The sequence below is a fragment of the Camelina sativa genome, chromosome 5 (genome assembly GCF_000633955.1).
Source record: "Camelina sativa cultivar DH55 chromosome 5, Cs, whole genome shotgun sequence".
NCBI classification, from domain to species: domain Eukaryota; kingdom Viridiplantae; phylum Streptophyta; class Magnoliopsida; order Brassicales; family Brassicaceae; genus Camelina; species Camelina sativa.
Window position 1 is genome coordinate 13,867,359 of NC_025689.1, and position 16,258 is coordinate 13,883,616.

Here is a 16,258-nt window from a genome sequence, read left to right on the forward strand (position 1 = left end):
ATTTGGGCTCTATGTGGGCTTAGATTTGTAAACCCATTATGTTATTTTTTTTGTATGGTCCAAGAATAATAATAAAGTATCAGGAAAAAAAAGGAAGAAAAAAAAAGAAGGATCGTGCTGAGTCTCTCTGGCTTAAGACACACGTTTTTCATAATCAGCCGCTATCCCCCTTGCTCTCTACACAAACACCGATTCTCCATGCTCTCTATAATTTCTCTGGTATTCATGTTCATCTATTTGTAAATTTCTTTTTGAATTTAGGTTTTGTTGTAGTTGAATGTTGGGTTCACGATTTTATCGATTATGATTGATTGATATAGGGTTTTGTTAGTGAGTAGACCGTTTTTAATCTTGCGCATTGATCGAAAAAATGGACTTTGATGACCAAGACAACAAACCAAAAGAGTTTACCAAAACCCGCAGATTTGCACCTTTGTCGTGCTGTAAAGTCCAAACCCAAACCCTTGGATTCGCACGATGTTGAAGCCAAATTCCCTGGCCCTTATAAAGTTGAAGCTGAGGTCTATAATGGCTCCGTTAAAATGGAGATTGATTCTAAACTCAATAAGGAACCTGAGACGACAGAACCTGATCAGTTGATGGAATTAGATCAGATTCCACTGGGGGAAGAAGAAGAAGAAGACGTTGTTGTTCGTGAAATTGATGTTTTCTTCAATCCATCAATTGAGGCCAACAACACTAAGGTACCTTCCTTCACCTTTGATTCTTCCAACTTTTTTTGATTATTTTTTGCTAATTGTTTTGATTTCTCAATGATATGTCAGCTTTATGTTCTACAATATCCTCTTAGACCCTCTTGGCGACCATACGAAATGGATGAACGATGCCAACAAGTGAGTTTCTCATTAATAGTTTTATTTTCTATTGATTTTTTTTGTTCTAATCATTTTGTTTATTGATATGTGTCTTCTTTAAGGTTAGAGTAAATCCCTCTACTTCTCAGGTCGAAGTTGATTTGTCTATGGATATCCATTCGAGGAACTATGATTCCGAGTTTTCAAGTATGACTAAGCAGGTTAGACCTTTTTTTCTTTTTCCAAGCTGGCTTTGATATTTTTTGATGCTATTTCATTTTGGTGTTGTTATTTTGTATAGACCTTGACAACGACATGGAAGCAGCAGCCTCCTTGGATGGATTACGCTATTGGGGTTCTTTCAGGTGATAAGGTATATTTTCTTCCTCTCTTTTCTTGCAAGTTTTGTTCCCTCTAGTGTGAGATAACTTATTTTAATTGCAACTTTGCAGTTACACTTGAATCCTGTTCATGCTGTTGCACAGCTCCGACCGTCTACTCAGTATTTTTCATTCAAAAAGAAACAAGCAGAAGCTCTAGAAGAATCTGCCATAACGTCCAAAGAACTGGTATGATATCATTTATCTAACCTAGCTAAAAAATTATTGATTGCATGCAGCAATAGAGTTTAGTGTTTTTAATTCTTGTTTTTGATATGGCTACGTAAACTTATGCTTCTATATATCTTTCGTTTTCCTTTAAGAATTGGGTTTCACTCAAGTATCATGGACTTCAATCCGAGTTTTGCTCCAAATATCTTAACGGAATTATGGCGAATGACAACTTATCTTCAATAGACTTCAACATGAGCTCGTATGATGTTTTTCCTTTTTCACTATGTTCGCTTCTTACCACTTGTGTTTTTAATTGCGTACCTTCTCACTATCTTCTTTGTTGAAGTGAGGTTTATATCAACTCGCTGTGTCGACGGGGAAACTCTGAAACGAAACATTCATGGAAAAGGTGCAGTCTTATCATATTTTTTTTTAAATATATCAGCTACCCTTTTCTTGTTTTAACCAAATCATTTGCATTACGTGTGTTAAGTCAGTGACACAAACTAAAGAAGGTTTACACTTTTGTTGTTTGTGATTTCTCTCTTTCTCACTCAGTTTTCAGATTCTGATAACTCTCGTGTGGATGTTTAAAAGAGAATAAGAAACTTGGAGAAGCTAAGAACTGAAATGTAAAAGACACAGAGAATTAACGAGTTCGGATCCCTTGGGATAGGATCCTACGTTTCGCCGGAGAACTCTCCGGAAAATCCACTAAGAAACTTTAGCTCAAAACCGAGCTCTTAATCCTTTACAACTTTTTCTCTCTTCTTCTTTCTTACCACACGCTCTCACCCCAATATACAGGTTCACTTCTAATATATATAGAGAATTTGAGATAGCTATGAAGAACTGGGCCAGAGTTGACTTATCTTTAATCTGACCCTAGGCCTCGATTGGACTTGAAGCTTCGACATGTTCTGATGACGGCGGCGAAATTGCAGGCCTGCACACTTTGCCTTCAACAGAACAAACATCTCAATTGCGTTGACTTTCATACGTTGTCACGCGTCTCTGAACCTTGTACTACTCTGAACTTGTGTGGTTTTGCAGAGAGAAGACTCGGGAGTCGAGAAGCTTCATCTTTATCCTTAAAACTTCCGCCTCAGGTTGAGACTTCTGATTTTCCTTTTATGTTGAAACCCTCTTCTTGACAATAAGTCTTTCACTTTGTCTTTTGCTTTTGACTTTGTCTCGACTCCAGCCTCTGTATCGAACAGAATTTGGAATTCAAACTAAACTCCACAAAACTCCACCTTAGTTTGAATACCACCCCAACTTGATTCCTTTTTCTTAGTATACTTGGATTTTCCCTTTCTCCGGATTCTTCATATCTTCTTTAGTGACTTGAAATTCTGAGCAGCTCCAAAGCCTTTTGAAGCTTGCTCACGGGAACCGTCTTGGTGAAAATATCTGCAGGATTCCACAGAGTTGACACCTTACTTACTTTAATCTCTCCATCAGCAATCTTGTCTCTGATGAAGTGTAACCGCACGTCAATGTGCTTTGTCCTTTCGTGATGCACAGAGTTTTTGGACAATGAGATAGCGCTCTGTGAATCACATAAAACTTCAACTTGATCTTGAGCAAAACCCAGTTCTGCTGCTAAACCCTTCAGCCATATAGCTTCTTTGGTAGCATCAGCTAGTGCCATATATTCTGCTTCAGTGGTGGACAATGCTACTACCTTTTGCAATCCTGATTTCCAACTTATAGCATTTCCACCTGCTGTAAACACGAAACCAGTTATAGATCTTCTCCTGTCCAGATCCGCTGCATAGTCTGAATCACAAAATCCTCTGATTTCAACATTATCTTGCTTCTTGTAGAACAACCTGAGGTTCTGTGTTGCCTTGATATATCGTAAGACCCACTTAACAGCCACCCAATGGTCTTTTATTGGCTTGCTCATGAACCTGCTCACAACACATAATGGATATGCCAGGTCAGGCCTTGTCCCAATCATGGAGTACATGATGCTCCCCACAGCATTTGCGTAAGGAACATTCTTCATGTACTCAGCTTGAGCAGACACTTCATCTTCTTCTGCAGCTTTCAGTTTGAAATGAGCTCCCAGTGGTGTGAGGACACCTTTACATTGATTCATTCCATACATCTGCAAGACCTTCTTGAGATAATCACTTTGAGATAACTCAAGTGTTCCCTTTTCTCTATCCCTCTTGATCTCCATACCCAGAATCTTTTTAGCTTCTCCCAAATCCTTCATTTCAAATTCTTTACTCAGTAGATCCTTCAGTTCTTGGATCTTTTCTTTGTTATTTGCTGCAATCAACATATCATCAACATATAAAAGCAAATAGATGTATGAGTCATCATCAAGTTTTTGATAATAAATGCAACTATCAAAACTACTTCTTTCATAACCTGATTCTTTCATAAAGGTGTTGAATCTCTGATTCCATTGTCTTGGTGCTTGTTTCAACCCATACAGAGATTTTCTTAGATGACATACTTTATCTCCTGTTTCGGTCTTGACTTCATACCCCTCTGGTTGCTCCATCAGAATGTACTCATCTAGATTTCCATGTAAGAATGCAGTCTTGACGTCTAGTTGCTCCAGCTCTAGATCAAGATTCACCACATATGAGAGAATAAGTCGAATTGACACATGCTTCACAACTGGTGAGAAAATCTCTTGGTAATCTATCCCTTCCTTCTGTAGATACCCTTTTGCAACAAGTCTGGCTTTAAACCTTGGTTTCTCAACCCCTGAGATCCCTGGTTTTCTCTTGAATACCCACTTACATCCGATTACTTTGCAATTTTTTGGTCTCTCAATCAAAGTCCAGGTTTGATTCTTGTGTAGTGAGCGCATCTCTTCATTCATGGCTTCCCTCCAAGATTTCCAGTCTTTGTCTCTCATTGCCTCATCAAAGCAGCATGGTTCAGGGTAATCTCCATCTTCTGTAACCATGAGTGAAAAACCGGCCAAATTTGATTCTTCATATCTGGTGGGTTTCTTTGTCACTCTCCTTTCTCTGTCCCTTGCTAGTTGATAATTCTTAAGAGGATCATTACCTTGATACTCCTCATCCCCTGAGGCTTCTGCTTCTTCTGTATTTTGATTCTCCTCTTGATATCTTTCTAGATCATTATCAGCTCCACCTAAATCACTGAAATCACCATGATTGATCTCATAGATAAGAGGTGCCTCCGTTCTTTGTTGTTGAAGTCCTTGTTCTTCTGGCTGGTTTAAATGTTTGTACATCTTTTCTTCATGGAAGATTGCATCTCTGGTGGTGATACACTTCTTTTCTTCCACTAGCCAGAACTTGTACCCTTTGACCCCCATAGGATATCCGATGAATACTGCTTTCTTCGCTCTAGGATCCAACTTCCCTTGATCACTGTGAATGTAAGCAACTGATCCAAACACTCTCAGCTCTTCATATTTAGGTCTTGTTCCTGTCCAAATCTCCTCAGGAATCTCAAAATCGATTGCAGAAGATGGTGATCTGTTGATTTGATAAACAGCAGTGGACGCAGCTTCTGCCCAAAAACTCTTCGGCAGACCAGATTCACTCAAAATACTCCTCACCTTGTCAAGAATTGTTCGATTCATTCTTTCTGCAACCCCATTCTGCTGAGGAGTGTAAGCACAAGTTTTGTGTCTTACAATGCCTTCTTCTCTGCATAAGTTATTGAATTCTTTATTACAGAATTCAAGACCATTGTCTGTTTGAAGTATCTTGATTTTTCTTCCAAGTTGATTCTCAACCATCTTCTTCCAATCAACAAAGCTCCCATATGCTTCATCCTTTCTTTTCAGAAAATAAACCCAAGTCTTCCTTGAATGATCATCTATAAAAGAGATGAAATATTGGCATTTTCCAATTGAAAGGGGGACATTGGGCGATCCCCATAAGTCAGAGTGGATGTAGTCCAGTTTCCCTTCTGTAACATGCTTCCCAACTCCAAAACTTACTCGATGTGCTTTTCCATAAACACAATCTTCACAGAAATCCAGATCTGTAACTTTTGATCCATCTAGATATCCTCTTTTAAGCAGAGCTTTCATTCCTTTCTGACTCATGTGCCCAAGTCTCCTATGCCACAATCTTGTTTCATCCTTCACACTTGTTGATGCATTCGCTTCTCCTGCTAAAACAGATCCTTTGAGAACATACAGTGTGTCAATCTTTTTCCCTTTGATAAGAGTCGTGCAGCCTTTGTTGATCTTCATAACTCCATCTCTAGACTGAAACCAGCAGCCTTGATCCTCCATTGTACCCAGCGAGATTAGGTTCTTAGTCATCTCAGGAACATATCTCACATTCTTCAACAAAACAGTCGAGTTATCTTCATTCTTGATTCTTATGCTGCCAACTCCTTTGACTTCTGAGTAAGTGTCATTAGCCATTCTGACTTTCCCAGTACATGATTCGTTTAGACTAATGAACCACTCCTTCCTTGGTGTCATGTGGAATGAGCACCCTGTATCCATGATCCACACCTCATTGAAATCTTCACTGAGAGACAATAGTGCTTCAGAAACCATTAGAGCAGCAGCATCTGCAACTTGTCCTGTCACATTCGAGGATTCTCCTTTGTCTGTAGAACTGCTTGGTTGCTTGTTTCTTTCTTTCCATACAAAACACTGCTTCTTGTAGTGACCATCTTTACCACATATCCAACAAGTCTTCTTTCCTCTAGACTTAGACCTGTTTTTCTGTTTTCCTTTGTCACCTCCTTTGTCTCTCTTTTCAGGTCTCCCCCTTTCTTGGACAAATAGTGCATCAGAACTTTGCTTTGGCAGCCTTCCATTTGCTCCTAGCTCTAGTTCCTTAGACCTGATAGCACCTGTAATTTCATCTAGAGACAAAGACGTTTTCCCATACTTCAAAGTATCTTTGAGCTGATTAAACTGCTTTGGCAAAGCCATTAACAGAATGATAGCTTGATCCTCATCAGAGACTACCACCTTAACATGCTCTAGATCTGCTATCAGCCTCATGAAATCATTTATATTCTCATCTATGCTCATGCTATCACTCATCCTATAGCTATAGAGCCTTTGCTTGAGATAAATCCGGTTTGGTAACGACTTAGCCATAAACAGGTGGTCTAGAACCTTGAGCATACCTGCAGCCGTTTTTTCTTTGATGATTTTTCGGAGAACATTATCTCCAACGCTGAGGATGATAGTAGATCTAGCTTTTCCCCTCTTTTCCTTGAGAGACTTGTCTGGAACTGTTGTTGTTTGTTCTGCAGCTTCTGGTATGGTCTCTTCTCCTGTTTCAGCCATTGAATCTTCAACTTCAGGAGCTGGAACTTCTTCTAGTCCTTCTAGTAAACCCAACATCTCCATATGAGCTAACAGCTTCTCCTTCCATAGCATGTAATCACCTTTTCCATCGAACTTTTCCATCTCAACCCTTGATGAAGACATGGCTTCAGATTTTTGAGATGAAACACTCCGAACCTGGAGCTCTGATACCAATCTGTTAAGTCAGTGACACAAACTAAAGAAGGTTTACACTTTTGTTGTTTGTGATTTCTCTCTTTCTCACTCAGTTTTCAGATTCTGATAACTCTCGTGTGGATGTTTAAAAGAGAATAAGAAACTTGGAGAAGCTAAGAACTGAAATGTAAAAGACACAGAGAATTAACGAGTTCGGATCCCTTGGGATAGGATCCTACGTCTCGCCGGAGAACTCTCCGGAAAATCCACTAAGAAACTTTAGCTCAAAACCGAGCTCTTAATCCTTTACAACTTTTTCTCTCTTCTTCTTTCTTACCACACGCTCTCACCCCAATATACAGGTTCACTTCTAATATATATAGAGAATTTGAGATAGCTATGAAGAACTGGGCCAGAGTTGACTTATCTTTAATCTGACCCTAGGCTTCGATTGGACTTGAAGCTTCGACATGTTCTGATGACGGCGGCGAAATTGCAGGCCTGCACACTTTGCCTTCAACAGAACAAACATCTCAATTGCGTTGACTTTCATACGTTGTCACGCGTCTCTGAACCTTGTACTACTCTGAACTTGTGTGGTTTTGCAGAGAGAAGACTCGGGAGTCGAGAAGCTTCATCTTTATCCTTAAAACTTCCGCCTCAGGTTGAGACTTCTGATTTTCCTTTTATGTTGAAACCCTCTTCTTGACAATAAGTCTTTCACTTTGTCTTTTGCTTTTGACTTTGTCTCGACTCCAGCCTCTGTATCGAACAGAATTTGGAATTCAAACTAAACTCCACAACGTGTTTCTTAAAGATAGTCTTCTGCTTTCAGGGTCTTGACCTCCCTACCGATTGAAGAACGTGTGCAAAAAATGCTCTGCCAGGTTTGTTAGCTTATAAACTCCACGAATGCTTGCATTAGTAGCTGTTCTTTAAGTTTCATACTAGATGAAGATTATATGAATCCTGCTCCTAATTTATGAACTATAGGTATAAACCCTCTAAACTAACTTGTTCGGTCGACATAACAGGGACCTCTGTTATTTCAATACAGTGTTCTTAACCATTATGCTCAGAGTTATCAGACGAGGATTTCTTAAAGGTCATCCAACAATATGCCTGGTTAGTTCAAGGTTTATGGACTCCCAAAACTAGGCTTCTAAAACTAGACGGGCCTCTAGAAGCTTCCAGGGATTATGTCCTGATGCTGTTCAGCAAGGGTTCAACTATAAAGTACTCTGACATTGAAGCAACTGGTCGCCTTAGGGACAAGATTAAAACTATGTTGACTGTATTTGCCAAAGAAAGGCCTCTGCTATGTGATTGGAAGTTCAAAGTGCCCACTGATGTTTCCTTCATAAGATCCTACCCGGAGATTGCTAAGGACCAAGCAGCTCTTTGGAAAGCTATGGACGAGAAGCTTACGTCTAAGATAACACAAGGAGGAGGAAAAAGTAGAGTTGTTAAACCAGATAATCTCAATAACTCTCTCAGACGAAGGACAAAGTTCAAAAACTACAACACCTCTACAAATGTAAGAAGATATTAAAAGGGTTGTACAAATGTGAAATCGATCACCAACAACGAATACCTAAAGGTTTCTTTCACTTTGAGCGCTCTCTCTCACTTTTTATGTTTTGACTAAAGTGTGGTTTAAGTCTGACTCTCTCGGGTGTTCAGCAGGTGATGCACGAACTCTGTGAAAACCAACTCTTCGGGATGGGTTTTACAGAAAGCTCGATGATGAGTCGCATTAGAGGAAAGTGTTTATGATTTTGACATTTTGGTACATCCGAGAGATTCACTTTGTAATCCTTTCCGATGCAGTAACTTTGAGATACTCATCAAGTATGTGACTTACATTTTCCTACTTTTTTACTTGGCTAGCAAAATTAGCTTCGGTTAAATGTCAGTGTCACTGTCTCTATAACACACAAGATTAGATACGTGCCAAACAAACCTAAGCATCAATATATATATACGGGTTCATGCCAAAAAAAATTGTCTAAGACCACACAATGCTTGGCTGATGTCTCTTTGTGAGCTCTATAATTAGACAAATGACGACTGGAAATGGATTTCGAAACCCGTTTCTGAAACGCGATTTCGTTTTTATCCGATACTACAAAGACTAACCCAACTGTTAATGGCTGTTGAAACGATTTGACCAAAAGTTACGAGAGGTGCAATAAAAGATTAAGCTAAAAATAAATTCTTTAACAATTTGACCAAAATTTGACTAAAAGTTATGAGAGGCGCAATAAAAGATTAAGCTAAAAATAAATTCGAGGATGGAGTAAAAGACCAAAAACCAAAAGTTTTGTTAAAAACTAACTATTGAGAAACGACTTAACGAAGGTCCTCCTGAGAACGCAATTAAGATTAAGCTAAAATTGCTAAACGAAGATGTAACTGCCTGCCATGATGTGGTGTACTTATTATTCATGGGATAGTCTACAACTTTTTGGGGGCTAAAACATACAACTGATAAGTTCTTGACCAATTATTCATAATGCATGTAGAAAACAATCCAAACAAAAACAATACGTGAATTGAAAGACATTGATGTTTGTATATATATGGATGTCATCCATCTTCAAAATATTTAGATGTTTGTTAGTTTAAAGCCAGTTTTGTGCATCTAGATGTTGCTATTGAATAATACAAATTTCTTCATTTGCTACAAACTATTTTCATGTTTTTTTTCTTCTTTCCAAAATGATTAGAACGATAATGGATTCCATACATTTTGTTAATAACTATTTTATGATCGATTTCGCAGTTTTAACAGAAAAAACAAAAATGTCATTTGTTAAAGCTCAACTATGCGCTAATACTGGTCGGAAGCTTGAAATAGTCACTTGTTAAATATGAGTTACCATTAAGTTAAGAGTTAATTCATAGATAACTCAAAAATGTTATCAATCATGAATAACACTTTTTTTTTTAAAGTTGAAATTGAATTACATTGTGTTATAGTTGATGTACAAGTGTACAACTTTGAAGTTTGAACTATGTTAATTCAACAGATTATTCAACATCATATAAAATTTCATGCATTCAAGTTGAGTTATAAGATTTTTTTTTTCTTTTTACATTTTCAATTACTTCCTACGATTTGTTCATTTTTTTTCTTAATACTTATTTTTTTGTTTTCAATTTTAATAATGCTACACATCGTAGCATTCAACAATCTAGTCAACGATTTTTCAATTTTTTTTAAGTTATATTTGACTATTTCAAACAAAACTGATTTTTTTTTTTTAAATTCTTATTAACTAAAGCTATTACCAAATATATATGTTAAATATTTTTATTTTAAAAGTAACATTTTATTTATTAAATTTGAAAACATAATTAAGAATAATTTATATTTAATTTAGTTTTATAATATACACTGCAATTGATACATCACAAATGTTACCCGTCAGCAGTTTTTTTTTAGATGCTAACTCATATTTTTAAAGCAAATTTACTACATCACCATTTTTACTTCAACTCACATCAAATTATAACACTTACTGTAACTTAATTTTAGTAACATTAGTGCATGAAATACATAAAAATAGGAATACAAACTTGAGAAAATACATCCTTCACGTTCCATTATTTCCCTCTCAACTACACCTTCTTATTGGTTTTAATCAGACCTCCACCACGTCGTTCCATTGCATCCCAGATCCATGTATAGTGTGCAAATGATGCAAAATCTAGGGTGTGATTTCTCGTGCTTCCGTCGTATGCTAAAAAAATTGTAAAACCGTTCTTGGCGAACGTTTTCAATGAAGGACCAAACTCAAGATCACTCGAGATCAGCATAATGTTTTTATGGGTGAAGTTGTTGCTCTGTATAGCCTCTATTGCACGGTCAATGAAGTACGTTTCTAATAATCACATCAAAAACTTATAATCACATAAAAAAGAAATGCGGTTTGAAAAGGATAATTGCACAACACCAGAAGAATAAAGAAAAAATGAAATTGGGGTTTTGATTGCAAGTTGCACAGAACTTGGGTTTCTATAAGAATAAAGAAAAAATGAAACCCAAGTTGGAACCTTGAAGTACTTGTGCATACTTCAAGTTGCACAAGTACATTTCTATAGCATCTGATTTGAAGTATGCAATTTCATTTTTTTCTTTATTTTTGATGTGATTACGAGGTCTTCAAACACCAATTGCACTAAACCCAAGTTCTGTGCAACTTGCAATCAAAAACTTATAATCACATCAAAAAGAAACTTATAATCACATCAAAATGAAGTACGTTTCTAATAATCACTAAATGAAACGCGGTTTCATTTTTATTCGGTTCTTCAAAAACCAACCCAACAATTAAATGGCTGTTAAAACGATTTAACCAAAAGTTATGAGAGGCGAAATAAAAGACCAAGCTAAAAATAAATTCGAGGATGGAGTAAAAAGACCAAAAACCAAAAGTTTTGTTAAAAACTAACTATACTGAGAAACGACTTGACCAAAGTCCTCCTGAGAACGCAATTAAGATTAAGCTAAAATTGCTAAACGAAAATGTAACTCCGGGCCACGATGTGGTGTACTTATTATTCATGGGATAGTCTACAACTTTTTGGGGGCTAAAACGTAGAACTGATTAGTTCTTGACCAATTTATTCATAATGCATGTAGAAAACAATCCAAACAAAAACAATACGTGAATTGTTGAAAGACATTGATGTTTGTATATATATGGATGCCATCCATCTTCACAAATTTTTAGATGTTTGTTAGTTTAAAGCCAGTTTTATGCATCTAGATGTTGCTATTGAATAATACAAATTTGTTCATTTGCCACACTTATAAAACACTTATTTTTTTGAAGTTGAAGTTAAAGTTGAATTACAATGTGTTATAGTTGATGTACAACTTTGAATTATGCTCTTTGTAAAATCGATAATTCAACATCGTAGAAAATTTCATGCATTAAAGTTGAGCTATAAGATTTTTTATTTTCTTTTTACATTTTCATACACATTTTAGCATTCAACAATCTGGTCAACTATTTTTCAATTTTTAAAAGTTATGGTTGACTATTTCAAACAAAACTGAATTTTATTTTTAATTTTTCTTATTAAAACATATTATGGTACCAAATATATATGTTAAATATTTTTATTTTAAAAGTAACATTTTATTATTAAATTTGAAAATGTCATAATTAAGAATAATTTATATTTAATTTAGTTTTATAATATATATATACTGCAATTGATACATCACAAATGTTACCAGTCAGTAGTTTTTTTTTTAAATGCTAACTCATATTTTTACAGCAAATTTACTACATGTCTACATAAGACTACCTTTTTTACTGCAACTCACATCACATTATAACACTTACTGTAACTTAATTTTAATAATTCAGTATTACCAATCAGAACCGTAACATTAATGTCCCATGTACACTTTATATATATTGTTATCATTCACTCTAATAATATTCATTCAGCTTCCAATCTTTTTTTTTTGTCGTGCCTCCTATCTTATACAATCAAACACAGAAAAAACAACTTTATAAAATTATACTCAAATAACAATCAAATCAGAAATGAAAATCAATAGATTAGTGAAAAAAAAAAAGTCAACAGAAGAACTGAAGAAGAGGTTGAACTTCATCATATTCACATATTCACATTAATAAAGAATTTGTCAATTCACTACTAACACTAGCAAACATGCAAAATAACACAAATTTATCAATAACACCAACATTATGACACAAGTTTTGTAGAAGTCTCTTTTCCAATTAGAGAGATTTGTATAGTCAAGAGATTTCTATTTTAATTTTGGTAAATTAATAAATTAAAAGTTAAATTTCTGTAAAATTTAAGGTATAATTTTATAAACGATTTTTGATTATTATAAAATTTAGATGGCCAAACTTTTTAAATAAAGATATAGATGGAATTTTTTTTTTTTTTTAAAATCATTTGTTTCCAGTATTCCCAACATTATTATACATTAAATTAAAATCCGAGAATATACGAAAGATACGAAAAAAATACGAAAGATGATGAGATACTGATACACACAGTCACACTCACACACTACACACAAAAGGAAAACGAACAAAAAAAAAAAAAAAAAANAGAAGAAGGAAAAACCCCAAACCCGCCGCAGCCGACGATGTACTTAATTCCCGATCTAGTGGAAGAGATTCTCCTCCGACTGCCGTTGAATTCCATCTTCAAATTCACCACAGTCTCCAAACAATGGAAATCGATTATGAGGACAAGGAGGTTCGCGGAGAGGCGTATCAAACTTGAGAGGAAGAAGAAGAAGAAGAAGCCGAAATTCCTAGCCGCCGTAGACCACCACCACCGGTCCGACTCGCCCCGATTCGAAGAAATCGACGAAGAGATCAATCTGGTCTATTTAAACAGCTACGACGCCACCACACGACCTTCCCTCACATGTGAAGGTTTGGTTTGCATCCCCGTACCAGGTTCCGTCAATGTTTACAATCCTTGTACCGGAGCTTCCATTAGTTTCCCTTCCGGCCCAGATCCTGTTGATACCCGCTATGGTCGCCGCTTTTCCACGTGTAAGCTCTCTCTCTCTCTCTCTCTTTCTCACAAGCCTTAGATAGTCATAGTCTCTCTATCTCAATGTGACTTAGAAGAAATGGTGAATATCGTTTTAGGTTATTGGTGGAATACTTTTCCTGCATATTGGGTGATGGGATTTGGTAGAGACATAGTGAATGGGAGCTATAAAGTAGTGAGGATGTTTTTCAATCAAGAACCATCCTCATTGAATATTGGTGAATGGAAGAGATCACTGAATCCACCTCCTTACAATGTTGAAGCTAGGAGGAAGTCTGCGTTTGTCAATGGTTCAATCTACTGGTTAGAAATGATGGAGCGTCATGGTATACTAGCTTTGGATCTTCACACTGAAGAGTTTCGTGATCTCCCAACTCCTCCTGTTTGTTGCGTGTCTGACCAATTGGTTAACCTTGATGACCGTTTAGCTATTGCCAAAACGGATAATAGCTGTGGTTGGAGATTAGAGATATTGTGTTTTGATCCACAAGGTATGGATTGGAGTTTGACTTACTCCATCGGTCTTGAGACGGTTGTTCCTTCTCAGCCATGGCAAGTCTGGTTCAGGCCATTGGCGGTTTCTAGGAAGGGGAATCTTTTCTTCTGTGACAGTGAGAAGAGGTTGTTCAAGTATTGTCCTGAGACACGCGTCCTCCGTTGCATTGCTTCTGAGATTTGTGTTTTGTCTCCTTTCATCGAAGATTTGGTGTCACTTCCTTCTGCATTTTCTGTTCCCGAGACATTGGCTTCAAAGTTTGGGTTTTTTAAATGGTTCCCCCCAAGTGTTTTATTTGCCACCTCTCTAGTGTCTCTAGTACTTTTGAGCCACTTTGTTGTTTCTTCTAGGTCTTGATGTTAGTGTTAGTGGTTCTATATCATTTTGGTCTTGCTTTTGTTATTTTATCCAAAAACATTTATGAATGAGTTTTCTTTTTAGCTTCTTCAAGTCTTAAACAATACATGTGTTCAATGCTCCTGTAACGAAGACATGTGTTATCCTTTCAGCAACTAATACATGTGTTAAACAATACATGAGTTATCCTTTCTGCAACTAATTAACTGTTTGATGATCGCACATAGACTCACGCATTCAGACACGTTTGGTGTTATGGAGAGCAGGCAAAGAAGAAATCTCTCTCACATTGACTTCACGCATTCAGAATGCTCCTGTAACGAAGACATATGTGTTCAAGATTTCTGATTTTGTGATGAGATGTCATTGTAAATTCAAGTTCAGTTTTAGTGGCTCGAGTTGTTCGAGAAAAGTAAATTGTTTAGAGTAAAGTCCAAGATGTTCGAAAAGTTTGATGCACATTGTGTGTTTTTCGGAGTAGGCTAACGCTAATTCCAACAAGCTGATACGAGATTACCAGCTTTTGAAAACTAGTTACCTATCAAAATGGTAAGAGGAGCAAAAAAAATGATGAAATAATTGCCCCTTTATTTTGTTGACAAGCAAATCATTTGTCAATTACTCACGGATGACTATTACTACTATTTCTTTAAACAGAGAGGTTATCTCTCGCTTCTAAATGATAAAAATTCTAATAGCTTAAGGTTATCTCTCTAACATAAAGTCTCATCATGTTTCGGCTGCTTTGATGTCATCCATGAGAACGATGCCATTCGGAACATGCAACGCAGTAACTACACTAACGGGTATTTCTTTTTCTTCTTCTATAAAAGGCTTAACACCAATTGTTCTATTGAATTGTTTATGGTGTTCTATACTTAAAAGCCAAAATTGTAAAATAGAAATATGTTTTCGCATCCAGAAACTAAAATCTGTACATGCTCAAAAGCCAAAACTCAATGTCATTTTCTTTTCAATTTTAGCTACAGAAAATTTGGTTCTCACAGCCCATAATAATTCTTGGTTCACTATTTGGCTGTAGAAATAAATTATGGCGTTCTATAGCTCCCTGCATCTATTTTCAATCAGTCTCATAGCTTTTGAACTGAAATTTAAAATCAAACTCGTACCATATCTTATCACTAACGAATCCATTGAAATTTTTGTTGTTTATAGAGAAATTTGTATGTGTTTTTAGGTTTTGTTTTTGCAATTATGTTTTTGCAATAGCGTATTAATATCATTTATTTTATTTTCTTTTTTTTTTTTCTAGAAAAAAGAGGTAATCACGTTGTCGATGACGCCAATGCAACATCATTTGATTATTCTTGTAGAAAACCGAGGTAAGTTGTTTTTGAAGAAATAATTTGTTTTTATTTACATAAAAAAAATGTGTTAACGAGACTTTCACTAAATGAAAAGATTACATATTTTCTTAAATTTAAATTACTACAACTGAAAAATTCAACCTGTCTACAAACTCAGAAATGTTTTTTATTTTTTATTTTTTTATTTTATTTATTTAATATGAACTGAATCCACAACATCTTGATATATCTATATAGCAGATTTGGTTTTGGTTGCTTAGGAAATTATAGAGAATCAAAAATTTAAGAGATGATTAAAGTTTTGCTGTGAAACCTGTGTGAGGAAATTGAAGAAACGATTTCATGTCCAATAGCATATAAAATATTAAATGTTTTTTGAAGTAAACTAATAATATAGCTAGTGTCTAAACTTCAGACTTTTAATAATTAATATATACTATCACCATATACTAAAAAATGAAATTACAAAAATGTTCAATAATTACATATAAAAATAAATGTTATCTATTGAATCATACAGTTTTTCATATTTTTATTTTCATATAATTCCATACAACAAAAAAACTACATGTCATTATAGAGAAATGCTTACTGAAAAGTGAAAACTTAGATGTTTATTCGAAAATAGTTAGTATGTTACACACCCCATAAAATTTAAACAATTACAAAACTCTACATAAAAAAAAAGATTTAAATCAATTCTGAAACCTGCAAAACATATC

General features: G+C 35.7%; 2 protein-coding genes across 2 annotated transcripts; both read left to right on the forward strand.

Annotated features, from left to right (window-relative positions):
- Nucleotides 381-2,464, forward strand: LOC104789245 (DNA-directed RNA polymerase III subunit rpc5-like). Its single transcript, XM_010514975.2, has 6 exons — nt 381-704; nt 786-854; nt 938-1,036; nt 1,117-1,188; nt 1,268-1,384; nt 2,423-2,464. Exons 1-6 carry the CDS (start codon nt 381-383, stop codon nt 2,462-2,464), a joined length of 723 nt encoding a protein of 240 aa, XP_010513277.2.
- Nucleotides 12,878-14,294, forward strand: LOC104786835 (F-box/kelch-repeat protein At2g43270-like). Its single transcript, XM_010512294.1, has 2 exons — nt 12,878-13,354; nt 13,454-14,294. The coding sequence occupies exons 1-2, from the start codon at nt 12,937-12,939 to the stop codon at nt 14,206-14,208; spliced, it is 1,173 nt and encodes a 390-aa protein (XP_010510596.1). The 5' UTR covers nt 12,878-12,936; the 3' UTR covers nt 14,209-14,294.